General features: G+C 40.7%; 1 protein-coding gene across 1 annotated transcript in view; it reads right to left on the bottom strand.

Annotated features, from left to right (window-relative positions):
- TNFRSF17 (TNF receptor superfamily member 17) overlaps window positions 1–6,693 on the bottom strand; it is a 68,555-nt gene extending 61,862 nt beyond the window's left edge. The window contains exon 1 of the mRNA XM_065919283.1: window positions 6,650–6,693. Coding sequence (XP_065775355.1) covers window positions 6,650–6,657 — 8 coding nt within the window. The 5' untranslated portion in view covers window positions 6,658–6,693. The remainder of the gene's footprint in view (window positions 1–6,649) is intronic.
- Between the last annotated feature and the right edge of the window lie 9,583 nt (window positions 6,694–16,276).

The raw sequence follows: 16,276 nt of genomic DNA, 5'->3' as shown, positions 1-16,276 counted from the left end.
AGACACAGACACGGGACAAGTTCAGGCAGTCTGTGTCCTGATCTCCTCCTGAGGACTCTTGCTTATAATGTGACAGCAGAACCCAGGCAGAAGATGGCCTTTCTCCAACTCAGCAGGGAAAGTGTATGTCAGATGATGTTATTTTTTTTCCCACTCTACACATGTCTGAGAATGACCAAGAAAGTGTTTGGAGTATTGAGTTGGGGGTTACAAATAAATTCTAGAATTTGTCAAGGAGACAGATCCGCAAATATCAAACCTGCAAGTAACAAGGATTGACTGGTAAATCAGTGTGATGTGATAGAGAGTGAGGAGGAGGGGGATTTCAACTTTAAGAGAGAAATCTCTCTGAGGAGGAGGTAACCTCTCAGCTGAAACTTGAATGTTGAGCAGTAGCCAGTCATGTGAGGTTCAGGGGACACGGCGTGCCAGGCAGAAGGAGCAACAAGAGTACAGGATGTGAGGAAGACGCAAGCTTGGTGAGCCGGGGAATCCGAAAGGAGCAGGTGAAGTGTACAGAGAAGCCTGTGATGGAGAGAGGCCGGAGACACAGTTGGAGAAGTGAGGCTGAGGGTAGGTTGGTCCCAAAGTCCACATAGATCCTGGCCCATCACCTTTATAAAACTCAGATCTTCCTCGAGACAAGGGGCTTCTTTCTGGGCACCTCCATGGTCCTACCCTCAGCCCTGAGATGGGTCTTCCCAAGAAGCTCTGCTGGTCCCTTTCTACTCTTCATCCTGCAGCTGAGGCCCTGCTCTCTAACTTGGGCATGTTAACAAGTAGAAAGTTCTTCCTCATGTGTAATCTAAATAAGTTCTGCAACAACTCAAATTCATTTTCTGTTGTCTTAAGTAATCGCTCGGGGGAGTTACCATCACAATCCTTAACATATTACAATGACCACTTTCAGAGCACAAGCAATATGCTAAGAGCTTTAAGGGAAAAGGCTCAGAAAGGTTAAGACTTGTCCAAAGTCAAACAGTTAAATGTGGTGGGAAGACTCAGACTCAGACCTGTCTAACTCCAAGCTGGACTCTTTATTATGTTCTATTTTCTTCCCCCAGCTCTTCTCAAACATACAGACTCTCAACACTTCTCTTAATGGATGGTCACAAATAACCCGATTCATCTCTATATAAATGACTAGTTGATTTATCAAGGTATGGGGACACACCTTGCCCTGTACAGAGTGAATCGAGAGTCAGTCTCTATACACGCTACTGTATATTAAATAAATAATCAATCAGGACCCACTGTATAGCACAAGGGACTATACTCAATATCTTGTAATAACTGATAATGGAAGAGAATATTTAAAAGAAGAATATATATAAACTAAATCAGGGCTTCTCGGATGGTAAAGAATCTGCCTGCAATGCAGGAGACCTGGGTTTGATCCCTGGGTCAGGAAGATCTCCTGGAGAAGGAAATGGCAACCTACCCCACTAATCTTGCCTGTAGAATTTCATGGACAAGAGGAGCCTGGTGGGCTACAGTCCATTGGGTTGCAGAGAGTCAAACACGACTGAATACTATCACTTTCACTTTTTTTTAAATAACTAAACCACTTCGCTGTGTATCTGAAATTAACACATTGTAAATCAACTATATTTCAACAGAAATAAATGAGTCAGTCTCTATGGCTTCTTGTTTTGTTTTTTTTTAATTTCAACCTTGAATTTAATATTTACTTATTTGTTTGGCTGTGCCAGGTCTTAGTTATGGCATGTAGGATCTTTAGTCTTCATTGTGGCATGTGGGATCTTTTTTAGTTGTAGCAAGAGAACTCTTATTTGTGGCATGCAGGATCTAGTTCCCTGACCAGGGATCAAATCTGAGCTCCCTGCATTGGGAGCTCCTAGTCTTAGCCCCTGGACCCCCAGGAAGGTCTTTCTATGGCTTATTCTTATTTGCAAAATCTGCAGTCAGCAAGAGTAGGTTCAGTGTGCAATCAATGACACATTAATAATATTTAAAATTTGAAAGTTGTAGGTGTGAAATAACATTTGCTAAATGAATGGTTAGCCAGGAAGGATCACATTCTGTTAGTTTGACTGAGGGGACAAATGTCCTGGCATTTGTCAGGCGGTAGCCATAACCTGTGTTTGTCATGCTGTATCGATGTTGGGTGGACGTATTCTGCTACCCGTCAATAATTAGATCACTCTAAATAAATAGAAACTTATTCTGCTTATTATTGGACCATATACTTCCCTTCCCAAAGCCTCTTGTAACTGAATTATGCATGTCATGCTGAGTTTATGTTGAGGATCATTTCCTCTGGTGAACTCCTATCTACCTGTCAGAACTCAGCTAAGGGGTCACCTTCTCACAGAAGCCTTCTGGGTATTCTCCTAATGAAGGTACTTATTCCCTGCTCTGCCTTCCCCTTAAACCTTGTGGAGAACCTGTTCATTAAAACAAAACTAACCATATGAGGTAATAAATGTTAAATTGCTTGTGGCGATCATTTCACAATGCATATCAAATCATCATATTGTTACTTTAAATATATTCCAGTTTTATTTGTCAATTATATTTCAATACAGATGAAAAAAATAAAATCCCGATAAACAGCTAGAAAATCACTTTGCAGAGATCTCTGCTGCTGCTGTTGCTCAGTCACTCCAGCCGTGTCCCACAGTTTGCCACCCCATGGATTGTAGTCTGCCAAGCTCCTCTGTCCTTGGGATTCTCCAGGCAAGAATACTGGAATGGGTTACCATGCCCTTCTCTAGGGGAACTTCCCCACTCAGGAATCGAACCTGCTTCTCCTATGTCTCCTGCATTGCAGGTAGATTCTTTATTCTGTGCCACCAGGGAAGGGCTGCATAGATTTCTATTGTTGTACAAATTAGATGTTTAAAAATTACAAAGTGTTTCAAACACAAAAAGTTACAGAGAAATAACTTCGCAGACACCTGCATACCCATCATTTAGAGTTAAATAAAAACATTTTGCAATATTTGTATCAGATATCTTTTTGAAACAACTAACTATCTAGTTACAAATATGGCTAAAACTATGTCCTCACTCCATTTCTTTCCCTCCCTCTTTGAGAGTAAAGAATAAGAAAAAAACAAGGTTGAATCAAGCTCAGAAAAGCAATCAGCATTTCTTGGTGCATCTTTTGCTAGTTCTCAGAATCCTGATGCCATCTAGAGGAAGAAACCCCATTACAAAAGGTGTCAGAGAACTAGATGACTGCTGATGAATCAACGAGGCAAGAATAATGACAGTGACTGACGGTAGGGACCATCTTTGAAGACCTGAGGGTAGAGATGGTCTTTGAAGTTTCTCATGTTCTGAAAGCTACATATTAAGCTCATGTTGAATTATACACTGGTAAATGTCTAATCTACCTTTTTGAACATGCTTGTCATGGCCTCAACAAAGTGGAAATAATCAAAGCCAATCAAATTTAGGAATGTTAGACATTGGGAAGGGAAGGGGGCTTCTCTGGTGGCTCAGCGGTAAAAAATTCTTCAGCAATGCAAGAGGTGTTGGAGATGCAGGCTTGATCCTTGGGTGGGGAAGATCCTCTGGAGGAGGAAATGGCAACCCACTTCAGTATTCTTGCCTGGAGAATCCCATGGACAGAGGAGTCTGCCAGGCTATGGTCCATAGGATCACAAAAAGTCGGATGACTGAAGCAACTTAGCCCACATGCACACAGGAAGAAAAGGAGAACCCAACATTGTAGGTTGTGCTAATGTCAGTTTCCAGGGGATGACACCAGGATCAGAAGGAAGTTTGTTGGCTCTCAGTAGACTCACAATGAACTGAAATAAAATGAACTAAATGCCCTGCACACTCTAGAGGCCATGCTCTAAAACACAAGAAGCCACTGCAATGAGAAGCCTGCATGCTGCAACCAGAGAAAGCCTGCATGTAGCAACGAAGACACAGAGCAGCCAAAAATATATATATTTTTTTTTAAAAAAATGAACCAATGAATGAGTGAATGAACTGTTGTGTACTCAACTACCAAAGAGAAGGACGTCGCTCACTGTCTCTCTTTACCCTCTGCTGAGGAACTGGAGCTAAGTCCATGTACCCATCCTCAATCAATAAATCTTGATAAACTTTCTCCCTTCTTCTCCTATTTTTATATTTTAGCTTCTGATTTTCCTCTTTTTCATGCTTTTTGATATTACTGTCCTTACAGTTTTATTATACAATCTTCTCTGGAAGTTGACAAGGTTCTCAGTTGTGGCACGCGGGATCTCAGATTTATGTTGCAGCATGCAGGATCTTTTAGTTGTGGCATGTGGGATCCAGTTCCCTGACCAGGGATCGAACCCCAGCCCCTCTGCATTGGGAGCACGGAGTCTTGGGCACTGGAGCACCAGGGAAGCTGCTGTGCAGTTTCTGATTGAGTTTCTATGCAAGACATATCAGTGACATTAGGATTATGTGTGAAGAGGTAGAGGATGAGCCCCAGCCTTGCAGTCTGACAGATCCGAGTTCAAGTCATTTAATTTCTCTGAACTTGAATTTTCTCCTTTTGACAAAGGAGATAAAACACATGGCTCTAAAACAACAACAACAACAACAAAAACACATGGCTCTTTGTGGCCGTTTTGACACTAAAGTAAATTTTTAAGTTACGTTAAAGACATCAATATAAGAAATAAAAAAACTTAAAGTGGTCCATTTTCAAGAAAAGCTAACTCTGGGTGACAGCTGGCTGATGTAATAATAGCTGATAGTCCTAAGAAAACTAGAAAGTCCGGGCAAACAAAGGGAGGGTGGGATGCCTAGGATTTTCACGCGGGTTCATTCTATTGGTGAATTCAAAACATTAAGAATGGGATTAGGGTTTTGTGCGGGTTCATTCTATTGGTGAGTTCAAAATGTAAGAACAGGAGTAGGTGTACAGGAAAGGAGAAAACAAGATATAAGGCAGGGGCCAGCCCATAAAAAGGGAGGGAACAGACCTAGGCAATATCCAGGAAGATTGTTCACCCATAGTGCTCAGCCAATGAGGAACTGGGAGAGGGACCTGTGTGCTAGGGATAAGGTGCTCAGTGTAACAACTCTGGGTGTGCCTGTCCACCAGACACCTGATCTTGCAAGACCAATACTAAAGAATCGCTTCTGGCTGCAGCTTGTTTCTCCAAGTCCATTCTTTGAGTTGAGGCCAGTGAGCATGTTTCTTGCATTAATAATAATCATAAGATCCAGCAATTTCACTTATGGGTATATACCCAAAAGAACTGAAAGCCAGGACTAAAAAATTCTTGTATTCCAATGTTCATAGCAGCATTATTCACAACAGCCAAAAAGTGGAAACCACCAAGAGGCCATCAATGGATAAATGGATAAACATAATATGGTATAAACCTATGACGGAATATTATTCAGACTCACAAAGGAATCAGATTCTGATACAACATGGATAAACCTTGAAAATGTGCTAAGTGAAAAATTAGCCAGAAACAAAAGGACAATTGCTGTATGATTCCACACATGAGGTACTTAGTACAGGCAAATTAATAGAGATAGAAAATAAAATAGAGGTTACCAGGGGCTAGGAGAAGGGAGTTATTGTTTACAAAGTTTCTGTCAGGGATGATGGAAAAGTTATAGGGATGGATGGTGGTGATGGTTGCAGAAAAATGTAGATATACTTAATGCCATGGAACTAAAAGTGACTAAGGGATTTCTCTGGTGGTCCAGTGACTAAGATTCTGAGCTCCCAATCAGGGGTTGCGGGTTTAAACTCTGGCCAGGGAACTAGATCCCACATGCTGCAACTAAGAGTTCTCATGCTGCAGCTAAAAATCCTGAGTGCCACAACCAAGGCCTGGAACAGCCAAATAAATAAATATTAAAGTGACTAAAATGGTAAATTGTGTTACATATATTTTACCCCAATTCTTTAAAAAATAGACATATAAAGCTAGTTATTTTTGTTAATAAAATATCATTGCTATTATTACATATTTGTATAGTATATACATGATTTCATAGGCTAGCTGTGCAGCTTAAAACTACTGAACCAAAAAAAAACAAAACAAAAAACTACTGAACCAAGTGGAGTTTTCCTCTTTCCACCTACAACATACCTTTCCCAGCAAGAGGTCTGTAGAAATGTTGGGAGGGGGCGGGGGAGTGGGGACCCTGGAATGAAAGGTTCGGGGCTCTTCGGTGTCAGACCTCACCAGCACTACGTTCATACCTCAGGAATCATGAACCCTTATTTCTGCAGAATGAATCAACTTTTCACCTGAGTCAGCGGATTACTATCAGACTTTCTCTCAGCTCTGCAACACAAGTCTTTTACATTCACAAAGGGGATGTGATGAGATAATCATTAGCACTGAGACAGCTATTTCAAATGTAAATCAATAAGCCAGTGGAACCTGGGGACTGCTGTTATGGAGATACCTTTTAATGGCCCCACTCTGGTAACACAGGGACAGTTGGGCTCTGCCGGCTGAGGAAACAGGCAAGAGCTTCTAGGGTGGTCCTGGGGGCTTCATTCTACTTCAGGGAGACAAACCCATTTAAAGGGACCCCAGGCGTTCAGCAATCATTAAACTTCCTGGATTGGATATGGTAGGCACCAGGATTTAACTAAGAGCTCTGAAAACAAGCATTTGCTTCAGATGAATGGGAAAAGTGACATACAAGGTTTACTCACAGAAGCATCTCTCTGAATTCTGGAGAAACCAGAGCAACAGGTTTTTGTAGCAATTCATCGGAAAGGCGGATAATACACAGGAGCAGAGAGGAAGCCAGTTTCACGACAAGAACCGATTTCAGGTTGATTGATTAAGACGGAGTTCTCAGGCTCAAAGTCGTAATCTCCTTGGCATCACCAAGTTTTAACAATATTGTAAGCAGGTAGGGCAGGGAGACCCTGGAGAAAGAGGACCAGGCATGGCTTTTGTAGACTAAAAAAAAAAAAAAAAAAAAAATTAGTCATAACCTGTGACTAAATAGAGAGTTAATTTCTTTGGTGGGAATGTTAAGGACTCGAGTCTGTGAGAGTCTCAGGTGACCCCTGAGAGAGCTGACTCTGAGGAGGTGGGGTAGGAGCCAGACTACATACAAGTTTGCAGTAAGGGGCAGGAAATCTGAATATCAAAAGATTAACAAAACTGAAGAGAATTAGTGATCTTCTAATTAGTATAGGAATATGAAAGCGTCCAGTCTTGCTGAAATCATTTCCTCCATATGCATCTAGCTATCTGGGGCCAAAGTTGCTTTCTTGATTGTTCACATCCCAGTTGCTTGTTTACCAGTAGAGCACAGAGCAGAAGACATTTCACAGTTTCTTGACATGAAGACATTTTTGGCCTAAGCCGTGTTGTGAAGTAAGCCTGGCCACCAGGCTTGCCTTTGAACAGGGCTCTCGGAAATGGGGGAGCACAGGAATAAAGGATAAGCAGTCAGGAAACCATAGTTCAGCGATAAGACAGAGTCCTAGTTCTTCCTCAAGGGAGGAACACTCTGATAACAAACTGAGTTCTGCAGTAATTTGGGTGGAGAACAGAATGGTGATGTGGACCCTTGTGACTTTGATCAACTAAAGCTTGGACTCTGTCGACCGTGGCTCCAATTCCATCCTGAATCCTCCTCTGCTCAAACCCTTAATGAATATGCATAAACCCTTACCATAAAACTTTCCCAATTTTGTTGTTCAGGGAGACATTGCTTAGGGAAAGATCCCCGGTGTCTTCTTTACTTGTGGCAGGTAATAAATCTTTTGACTTGACACCTACCCAGAGGTGAACCTAGTTTTTCAGGTAATAATGTCACCACCATCATCATCATTTGTAGTAATTCTGTCTTTCCTTACCTTTATATTGTGCACAGTGCAGTCTTTGTTTATGTATCTGTGACTCATTGAGACCCCTTTTCTCTGCTTCTTTTCTGCTTGATGTCAACTCTTAGGTAATTTCATTCCAAGGGGCATTTTCATTAATCTAGACTTTAAAAAACAGAAATACTATTAAATTTGGTGACAGTATGTCACAACTGAGAACAGACTAAAAACCACTGAACAGGACCCTTAATTTTATTTTTTGAACAGGACCCTTTAAATGGGCAAACGGTATGGCATGTGAATTAAATCTCAATAAGCTCTTAACAACAAACACAACACATAAAATGAGAAAGTCTAGCCAGAGTGCAGAACCAGTAAATTTATCACAGTGTTTGTTGCCAGTTTTGACAAAATGTTTGCTGGGTGAGGAAATTAAAACAAGCCATGTAGTTTCTGTTCATTATTGCTATCTGGTTCCAAATTTCTATCAATAAGTCAGAGTTGACTGTACTTAGCAAAACCAAAATGCTGGTGGGGGTGGAGGCAGGGATAAATTAGGAGTTGGGGATTAACATATACACACTACTATATATAAAATAGATAATAAAGGATCTACTGCACAGGGAACTAACTATACTCAGTATTTTGTAATAACCCAAAGGGAAAATAATACAAATATATATATATATATATGTAGATATAGATATACACACTCACACACTTGAAACTGACACTTATTTGTAAATCAACTATACTTCAATTTAAAAAAACTTTTTAGGAGGAGAATTCCCTGGCCTTCCAGTGGTCAGGACTCCGAGGTTCCACTGCAGGTGGCATGAGTTCAATCCCTGGTTGGAGACCTAAGATCCCACATGCCGCCAGGTGCCGCCAAAAAATAAATTTTTTTTTAAAGAACGAAAACAACTAGACCAGTGGTTCTCAAGCCTGGCCTCACAAGGAAGCCTTGCGCGGAATGTACTTAAAATGCATCAGTGTCCATGGTCCTACCCCAGACCAAGTATATGAGAATCTAGATATGGGTTGGGTTTAAAGTTTCCCCAGGTAATTTTCATATGCAACCAACAATGCAAACCACTAGTTTAAGAGATCCACTTTCCACAGTGAGATACCACTTCACACTCATGAGGATAAGTATTATTTAAAATAACAAAACCAGGGCTTCCCTGGTGATTCAGTGGTAAAGAATCCACCTGTCAATGCAGGAGAAACGGGTTTGATTCCTGATCCAGGAAGATTCCACAGGCTCAGGAGCAGCTAAGTCTGTGTCCCACAACTATTGAGTCTGTGCTCTAGAGCCCCAAAGCTGCAACTACTGAAGCCTATGTGCCTAAGAGCCCACATTCTGCAGCAGGAGAAGTCACCACAATGAGAAGCCCACACACCGCAACTAGAGAGTAGCCTCCACTCTCTGCAACTAGAGACAGCCCCACAAGCAGAAACGAAAACCCAGCACAGCCAATAAATAAAAAGGAAATAACAAAGCAAAAACAGAAAACTACAAGTGTTGGTGAGGCTATGGAAAAACAGGAGCCCTTGTGCATTACTGGTGAAAATGTAAAATGGTACAGCCACTGCGGAAAAAAAGCATAGCAGTTCAAAAAATTAAACATAGAATTACCATATGATTCTGCAATTCTACCTCTACGTATATACATAAAAGAACTGAAAGCAGGAACTTGAGCAGATATTTGCACACTCATATCCAAAACAGCATTATTCACAATAGCCCACAGATGGAAGCAACCCAGTACCTACTGACTGATGGATAAACAAAATGTAGTATATGGAGACAATGAAATATTATTCTACCTTAAAGAGGAAATTCTGAAAGGAAAAAAGGAAATAAATTTTAATATAAACATGAATGAAACTGGAAGACATTATGTTAACTTAAGTACAGTATTTGTCACTATAGGTTTCTATGAGGCATCTGTGTGTGTGTGTGTATGCATGTGTGTTAGTTGCTCAGCCAAGTCTGACTCTTTGCGACCCAATGCACTATAGCCCTCCAGGCTCCTCTGTCCATGGAATTCTCCAGACAAGAATACTGGAGTGGGTTGCCATTTCCTTCTGTAGGGGATCTCCCCGACCCAGGAATAGGACCGGGGTCTCCTGCATTACACGCAGATTCTTTCCCTTCTGAGCCACCAGGGAAGACCTATGAGACATCTAGAGTGTTCAAAATCATAGACCCAGAAAGCAGAATGGTGGTTGCCAAGGGCTGGGGGAGGGGAGGATGGGGACTTACTGTTTAATGAATACAGAGTCTCAGATTGGAAAGACGAAAAAGTTCTGAAGATGGATGGTGGTGTTGACTGCACAACAGTATGAACGTACTTAATGGCACTGAAATGTACACTTACAAATGGCTGAAGTGGTACATTTTTTATGTTATCTCTATTTTACAATAAAAAGAGAGAGATCTCCTTTTCAAGAATGGGAAGGTGATCCAAGTTCTGGCCAGTGACATGGGAGGAGATATCTCATAGACAGCTTCTGAAAAAAGTTTCCTCATTCCTAGAAGAGGGCTGAAGGGCAAGATGCTCTCTCTTACTTCTCTGGGAGTGACATCTGGAACTTGCTCTTATCTGGAACCCTGCAGCCATCTTGGGGCCGGCCTGAGAATGAAGTCAACACCCAAGGCAGCAGACAGATGGAAAGATGTAGGCCACTGGTGATGTCATCAAGCTCCCAAACCAATGGACTAAGAAGTCAGTCCTATCTTAGGGTCTACAGTTAAGTAAGAAAATACATTTCTTAAAGTTAAATATACTTTGAGTTGAAATTTCTATAACTTGGTTCTGAAAGGATCCAACACTTGTATAATTATTGTTGGTATAACAAGAAATTGGAAATAACCTAAAAGTTTAGGGAATGGGTGAATTAAAAAAAGATGTATAAACATAGATGGAGTTATTACATAGTAGTTAAAAGATAAACACATGAAGTAAAAGACAGATTTTGCATATTATATGTAAAATTTAAATACAGTGTATTTTTCATTGACTTATATGTATATATGTCTTTAAATAGATGGATCTCATAGGGGTTCCCTGATAGCTCAGTAGGTAAAGAATCTGCCTGCAAAGCAAGAGACCCCGGTTTGATTCCTAGGTTGGGAAGATCCACTGGAGAAGGGATAGGCTACCCACTCCAGAGTTCTTGGGCTTCCCTTGTGGCTCAGCTGGTAAAGAATCCACCTGCAATGTGGGAGACCTGGGTTCGATCCCTGGGTTGGGAAGATGCCCTGGAGAAGGGAAAGGCTATCCACTCAAGTATGCTGGCCTGGAGAATTCCATGGACTATACAGTCACATGTATATGTATATGTCACAAAGAGTTGGACACGACTGAGCGACTTTCACTTTCAAATATATAATAGTGGTTGCCTTTTTGGAGGGGATAGAATGGGACAGAGGTGGGAGTAAATAGGTGGTGCGTGCACTGGAATTGTTCTACTTCTGATTTTAAAACATGAAACAAGATGATATGCTAAAAATTGACAATACTGGGATTGTACGTAGGTACGTGAGTGCTTACGATTCTTTGTACTATTCTATACTTACAAAATTCTCAAAAAGAAAAAAAAAAATGCTTCCCTAATGCTACCCCTGGCCCAAACAAAATTAATTAAGGACAGAAAAAAAAATCTTTTGGTAAAGACTACGGAACTTAAACTAATGTCTGTATTAGCTTGAGTTCAGAAAATGTTTTTTGTTTGCTTGTTTGTTATATAAGAGGTTTTTCATTGGTTTTTGGTGGTGCCACACAGCATTCAGAATCTTAGTTCCCCAACCAGGGATGGAACCTGTGGCCCCTGCACGTCGAGCGTGGAGTCTCAGCCACTGGAATGTCAGGGATGTCCCAGTATGTTAGTCGTTCACCTTTTAACTTTTTATTTTGAAGTAACCATACGCTCATAAGAATTTGCAAAAACATCACAAAAGGTCCAATGTACCCATTACCCAGTTCTCCACCATGGCAACCCCTTAACATAACTATAACACACTATCAAAACCAGGAAACTTGTCATGGCCACAGTACAATTAAGCAGCCTTGACACCTTACTGGGACGTCCGCTGTTTAACCTTTCTTTTATTTTTAATGTCTTTAAGTTACAAAAGTAATTTGCTCATTGACAAATTAATGGATAAACAAGAAGTGGCACATCCATGTAATTGAATAGTACTCCATCATAAAAAGGGATAAAACACCAATACATACTACAACAAGGAGATCAAACCAGTCAACCCTAAAGGAAAACAACCCTGAATACTCAAGGAAGGACTTATGCTGAAGCTGGAGCTCCAATACTTCGGCTACCTGATGTGAAGAGCTGACTCATCAGAAAAGGCACCGACTCTGGGAAAGATTAAAGGCAAAAGCAGAGGATGAGATCGTTAGGTAGCATCACCAACTCAACAGACCTGAATCTGAGCAAACTCTGGGAGACAGTGAAGGACAGACAAGCCTGGTATGCTGCAGTCTACACAGTCCCAAAAAGTCAGACACAACTGAGGGACTAAACAACATACTACAACATGGATGAATTTTTGAAAATAGTTTGCTAAGTGAAAGAAGTCGGACACAAAAGGTTATATATTGTATGATTCCATTTATATGAAATGACCAGACAAGGCAAATCCTAGAGGTAGAAAGGAGATTGGTGAGTTTCAGGGGCAGTGGGGAGAGGAGATGAGGAGCAGGATCCTATGGGAATGGGGATTGTTCCCACAACAGTTATGGGTTTCCTTATGCCATGATGAAAATGTTTTGGAACTAGATAGAGGTGATGGTTGCACAACACTGTAAGCTCACTAATTACCGCTGAATTGCTTACTTATTTTAAATGGTCAATTTTATGCTACGTGAATTTCATCTTACTAAAAAAAATTTTTTTAAAGCAATTTGCTTGTTGTAGGAAAATCTAAACATAAAGGTATAAGTACAAAATTATAATTTCTTTTCCCAGCTGCTCGTCTCCATGTCCAATCCCATCCCACAAATATACCTTCCCTTAACTGTTTATTTTTTTAATTTTTTTTTTAAGTTAACGAGGGATGTCTTATAGGGAGGAGGTCTTTTATTTTTATTTTTTTATAATTGCATTTTATTTATTTTTGGGTGTCCTGGGTCTTCGCTCCTGCACTTATACTTTCTCTAGCAGCAGAGACTTGGGCTACTCTCTAGTTGCTGCGCCCAGGCTTCTCATTGCAGTGATTTCTCTTGTTGTGGAACACGGGCTTTGGAGCGCACAGGCTTCGTAATTGTGGCATATGGGCTCATTAGCTGCAGTTCTCAGGTGCTCTCGAGCACAGGCTCAGTAGTTGGAGCACATAGGCTTAGTTGCTTCGGAGTATGTGGGATCTTTCTGGATCAGGGATCGAACCCATGTTTCCTGCAACAACAGGTGGATTCTTTATACTGAGCCACCAAGGAAACCCTCCCTTAACTGTTTATATAACTCTCTTTATATATATATATATATAAACTCTCCAAACTAAAAAGCTTTATAGCACCCAGAGAGATATCTATGTTTCCTTCTCGCCTGGAGGTTTACTGAGGACTTTATACGCACGTGAGCCAATGGTTAGGTGATGGGAAACTCAATGGTGAATAAGACAGGCTGGAGGAATTAATTTTCTAGTAAGGGATGGGCAGTAAGCTTGGGAATGAATGCGATTTTCAGTTGTGGTAAACGCTGTGAAAAAATAAAAGTAGGTAAGATGGTAGAGAGTGATGTGGGTTGGTGGAGGGCCAAGGTGTCTAGGAGAGGTCTCTGAAGTGAATGACAACAGCTAGGGAGGTGAAGATCTAGGGAAAGAGAATTCAAGACAGAGGAAATAAAGCTAGATAACTTGGGATTTCTCTGGCGATCCAATGGCTAAGGCTCCACCCTCCCAATGCAGAGGGCCTAGGTTCTATCCCTGGTAAGGGAACTGGATCCCACATGCTGCAGCGTAGAGTTCACATGACACAACTAAAGATTCCAAATGTTGCAACTCAGACCTGGCACAACCAAATAAATAAATAAAAATAAATATTTTAAGAAGCTAGATATCTTTACATAAATAAGACTGTATACTAAGAACGGTGATCCATTACATATTTATACACATATTAGAAATCTTGCTTTCCCCCTTCTTTACCATTTATTACACATGTATTTCCAAGTTGGCCTCATAGCTAAATGTTATCTCATAATATTGAGACACCATCACTTATGGGCTTCCCAAGTGGCGCTGGTGGTAAAGAACCTGCCTGCCAATGCAGGAGACACAGGAGATCTGGGTTCGATCCCTGGGTCAGGAAGATCCCCTAGAGAAGGAAATGGCAGCTCCACTCTAGTATTCTTGTCTGGAGAATCCCATAGGCAGAAGAGCCTGGTGGGCTACAGTCCATAGGGTTGCAAAGAGTCGGACATGAGTGAGGTGACTTAGTACGTGCTACATACATCACTTACTTAACCATTTCTCTCTTCATGGACATTTAGGTTGTCTCCAGTTTGGAGCTGTTGTTATTCCACAACATACTCTATATTCCAATTCCAGGGCCCTCAGGGTGATTCCTCTTGTTGTCAACTAACTTTGTGTGTGCGTCTCAGGGACTGCCAGGATGTCCTTGGAAAACCAACTCTTAGAGTTGAGAATTCTGTGCCTCAATAGCCCCAATGAGTGTAAAAGGGCAGTATTGTCCCAGATTGCCTACTAATTTCCCTATTCATTCATCTAACATTTATTAAGCACATTTTCTATGCCAGGCATTATACTCAGCATTATAAATATAAAGAAGATGAACAAAAGAGTCTAACCTCAAGTTGCTCAGTCTTAGCACAACGATAATTATCAAGACATTGTAAATCAATTATTCCTCAATTTAAAAAAAGGAAAATAAAAAAAAAAAGCTTCTCCCTTTTCTGCTTGGAGCAGTATCTCTACCCAGGCAGGTTAAGGCTTTTGAAAACCAATAGAGTGGATTCTTTCCTGAATAATTATCCTATTCAGGGACAGTTAATGACATTAACTTTTCTAAGCTGCAGTCTTAGTAGTTTCTCCATCCCCAGGAAAAATACACCAAAGAAACTGCTGACTTAATTAGATGTGAAGAACTAACCTATCAGAGTGATCACCCAGTGCCCTCAGGGTGATTCTTCTTGAAGTGCGCTATCCGCTGACATGGGGTTGGAGAAGCACACTGTGGTTCACTATTTTAGTCAGCTGCTTGTGTTGACATTTTCTTAGGAGCAGGTTGGGGAGAGCAAATCTTGACTATGAGGGCACTTCAGGCACTTTATTTTGGATACATACATTGTATTTTCTTCTTCTTGTGACTCTGATTCAACAGCAAAGGTGGCCTCCTATATATAAAAGAAGGTCTGGTTTTTATATCAATCATTGATAAATTCTCTGTAAACCTGAGGACAACCCACTTAACACCAAGAGTAAAGCGGAACATATAAGATTCAGTGGGGTCTTCAGAGAACTATATTAATAGGCTGTAACCAGAACTTTGTATTAATGAGAGGAATAAATCCTCTGTTATGGGGGGAGGGGGGTAGGGAATTAAGGTTCAGAAAATTTCAGGGAACATGAACCACAGACCTGTCCAGAAGTTTAAATCCAGCCTCTTGATAATTGAGGTTTCTGGTTTCTTTACATTTAGAGGGCTCAATTTCCCAAGTGTTATATGTTAAAGAAACAAAGCAACCAGCAAATTTGCTAATTTCATATTAAACACAATTTCAAACCACTTTAGAGTAGGATTCCTTCTCAAAGGTAACTGACAGCTTTGCTTTTGGTTTGTCTCATTAGGCTGGGTTCTCTTTTATCTTTAAAACAGACATTTAAAGTTAAAATTAAAATCTAGATTTGGGATCTTCACATAAGGTTCTTAAGAAACATTCTGTGTTCCCGCTTGTACACGGTAATTTGTATTGAGCTGGTTAGTTGCACTCTGTCTAGACTTCTTGGAGAAAAACATCAACAATATGTTTTTCTCGGTCTTGGGCTCCGCAAGGGTGAATTACAGGAAAACTTAACAGGTACCTTCCTACTTCAAGCAGTTGGATCTATATATTTATCTTTTGCTTTTTCTGCCTTTTCCCATGTTTACCAAACGGCAACTGGCAGCAGTCAATAAAGTACTTCGGGAAAAAAAACTTCGGCCATTCAAAATAAAACCACTTCACCGGAAGGTGTATAATGAAGCACAAAAATAATCCTGTTAGGTGGGACTAGCTGGTTACATCATGCAATATGGTAATCCTCTATTTAATTTACAAAGCCCTTGGCCGAGAGGAGGAAGGGTTGGAAAAGTTTGAGTGAAGGCTTTAAATGACTAGTCATACAGACAGTGAGTCACTGTAAGTTTCCAGTTAATAATCCCCTCTGCCGGGCTGGGCTTTATGAGCCACAAAGCAGTTTAAGTGGTAATGGCTCACAGTTTTATGGTATCTTCTACCAAATGAATACAGAAAATG

This window comes from Muntiacus reevesi, chromosome 2, assembly GCF_963930625.1.
Source record: "Muntiacus reevesi chromosome 2, mMunRee1.1, whole genome shotgun sequence".
NCBI classification, from domain to species: domain Eukaryota; kingdom Metazoa; phylum Chordata; class Mammalia; order Artiodactyla; family Cervidae; genus Muntiacus; species Muntiacus reevesi.
Note: the sequence above shows the minus strand (reverse complement) of the source record. Positions and strands in the feature narration are given on the sequence as shown.